This window comes from Bison bison, unplaced genomic scaffold, assembly GCF_000754665.1.
Source record: "Bison bison bison isolate TAMUID 2011002044 unplaced genomic scaffold, Bison_UMD1.0 scf7180017864133, whole genome shotgun sequence".
Taxonomy (NCBI): domain Eukaryota; kingdom Metazoa; phylum Chordata; class Mammalia; order Artiodactyla; family Bovidae; genus Bison; species Bison bison.
In genome coordinates this window covers 789186-791386 of record NW_011494705.1, presented here as the reverse complement: position 1 = coordinate 791386, position 2201 = coordinate 789186, and the positions used below count along the sequence as shown (strand labels likewise).

Here is a 2201-nt window from a genome sequence, read left to right as displayed (position 1 = left end):
GGTGACCTTTCTCCCATGACCCTGCGGTGCCTCGAGTCCTCCGGGAATGGCGCGGAAGGGGCGCAGAGCCAGTGGGGGACCGCGGGGTCGGCGGAGGAGCCGTCCCCAGAGGCGGCGCGTCTGGCGAAGGCCCTGCGGGAACTCAGTCACACAGGTAGGGAGCGGACCCGTCCCGACGCGTGCGAGAAGGGGGCGCCTCCCCGGAGACGCGGATGGGGCTGTGCTGGCGAGGCTGGGATCCCCGCTGCGGGGCAGGCGGCTCGCGGAGAGGATGCCGCACGGCTCTGGATCCTTGGGAATGCGAAAGGAGAGTGGTTCCTGAGGGACTCCAAGGCCTAGAGGAGGGCAGAGCTCGAGAGGGGTTCCTTGGAAATCAACTCTTAGGGCGCTGGCACTTTAGCTATTTTCCGCGGCTGCTTGGGGGTCGGCACTCGGGCTCGGATCCTAGCCGGAGATAGTGACGGCGCCTTTCCTGTCCGAGGGTTGCGAGGGCAGCGAGTGGGCGCTGCGCTGCCAGCAGCTTCAGCTGCATCCGGCTCCCGGGCCCGGCAGCCGCTGCAGCCTGGAATCTTGGCAGCCAAGTTCAGGGACCGACAGATTGCCGGGCAGGCGACTGCCGCAAAGCCGGGAGGAGGGCGGACTGCGAAGCCCCAGCCGAGCCTGGCCTCGCTGGTTTCTAGGGGCAGCCTTGCGCTTTGCACGGCTCTCTGTCGTCTCTCGGCATCTGAAAGAAGACAAGATGGGGGCGGGGAGGTGTGGAGGGGAGGTTCTGGCAAACCTGCAAGCTTTCAAAATCGGGACCCTCAAAGCTTACGTTTGGGGCAGAGTTGAAGTTTTGGTAGAGGTAGAGGGGAGGGAATAGTTCTTCACTTGTGGTTCCGGTCTTTCCTTGCGGGCCAAGGGCTTTCCCTGCGCGGGAGGAACCGGCAGATTGCAGATCCCCGAGCAGTTTTTTTGAGGTAGGGGGGTGGGGAGCATTGTTCAAACGTTTAATATGCAAGATGTCGCTAAGTCGCTTTTGGAAAACGGGATGGAAGATGGAACTGGCAGGTCGAATCGAGAATGCCAGGGAGACCGACGGTTGTGATTGGATTTGAATTAGGGCGAAGTCCAAGAGAGTTTATGGAAGACTGTAAACTTGAAGTACTAATTATCCATTGGGCTTTCTCTCCATTTCTCAATGGCTGATAAGGTAGTTGCAGTCAAAACAGCAGACAGAAGCTACTGTACTGCTCTTTTAAAATAGCGGTGCTTTCCAGGGCTTTGAAAAGAGATAAAGATTTGGAAAGGGTGGAGGTGGACACCAAGCAGCCAAAAACTTGTTGCTTTTTATTTTGTTGGAATTAACTGAAGTTGGGTTTTCCATTTTTTTAAGGGCATGGATTTTCTAACTTCTTACTTAATTTACATTAAATCTTTCATTTCACTTGAAAAGCATCATGTCTGCTCAGCCAGTGTGTCATATTACAACCATTCTTCTGTGTGTTAGAAAATCTTAAGAGAGTTCAAAGATCAGCTACAGAAAGTTACTTTTTAAAAAAGAAAGCTGGCTTGCAGTTTCTTCAGAAAATTAAACGGACCCACGTTTTCAGTAAATTTCTACAGAATGTATTTATGGTAGCCTATGGTAAACTTTCACACACTTCTTTTTATAGCTAGAACATTGTTGCCAAGTACTTGCCCTATTTTAAAAATTCTCTATAATAACTATTTAACCCTCTTTTGTTTTTCTTTTTGAACAAAACCCCAGGTTGGTACTGGGGAAGTATGACTGTTAATGAAGCCAAAGAGAAGTTAAAAGAGGCACCAGAAGGAACTTTCTTGATTAGAGATAGTTCACATTCAGACTACCTACTAACAATATCTGTTAAGACATCAGCTGGACCAACTAATCTTCGCATCGAATACCAAGATGGGAAATTTAGATTGGACTCTATCATATGTGTCAAGTCCAAGCTTAAACAATTTGACAGTGTGGTTCATCTGATCGACTACTATGTTCAGATGTGCAAGGATAAGCGGACAGGCCCAGAAGCCCCCCGGAACGGCACTGTTCACCTTTATCTGACCAAGCCACTCTACACATCAGCACCACCTCTGCAGCATCTCTGTAGACTCACCATTAACAAGTGTACCAGCACCATCTGGGGACTGCCTTTACCAACAAGACTAAAAGATTATTTGGAAGAATATAAATTCCA

At 50.4% G+C, this 2201-nt stretch overlaps 1 protein-coding gene across 1 annotated transcript; it reads left to right on the top strand.

The window, feature by feature from the left end:
- Positions 1-6: 6 nt before the first annotated feature.
- SOCS2 (suppressor of cytokine signaling 2) lies at positions 7-2199 on the top strand (the record flags this gene model as incomplete). The annotated part of the gene is made up of 2 exons (XM_010839712.1): positions 7-154; positions 1751-2199. Coding segments are annotated over exons 1-2 (588 nt in total), but the record flags the coding sequence as incomplete, so codon positions are not given.
- Positions 2200-2201: the final 2 nt, after the last annotated feature.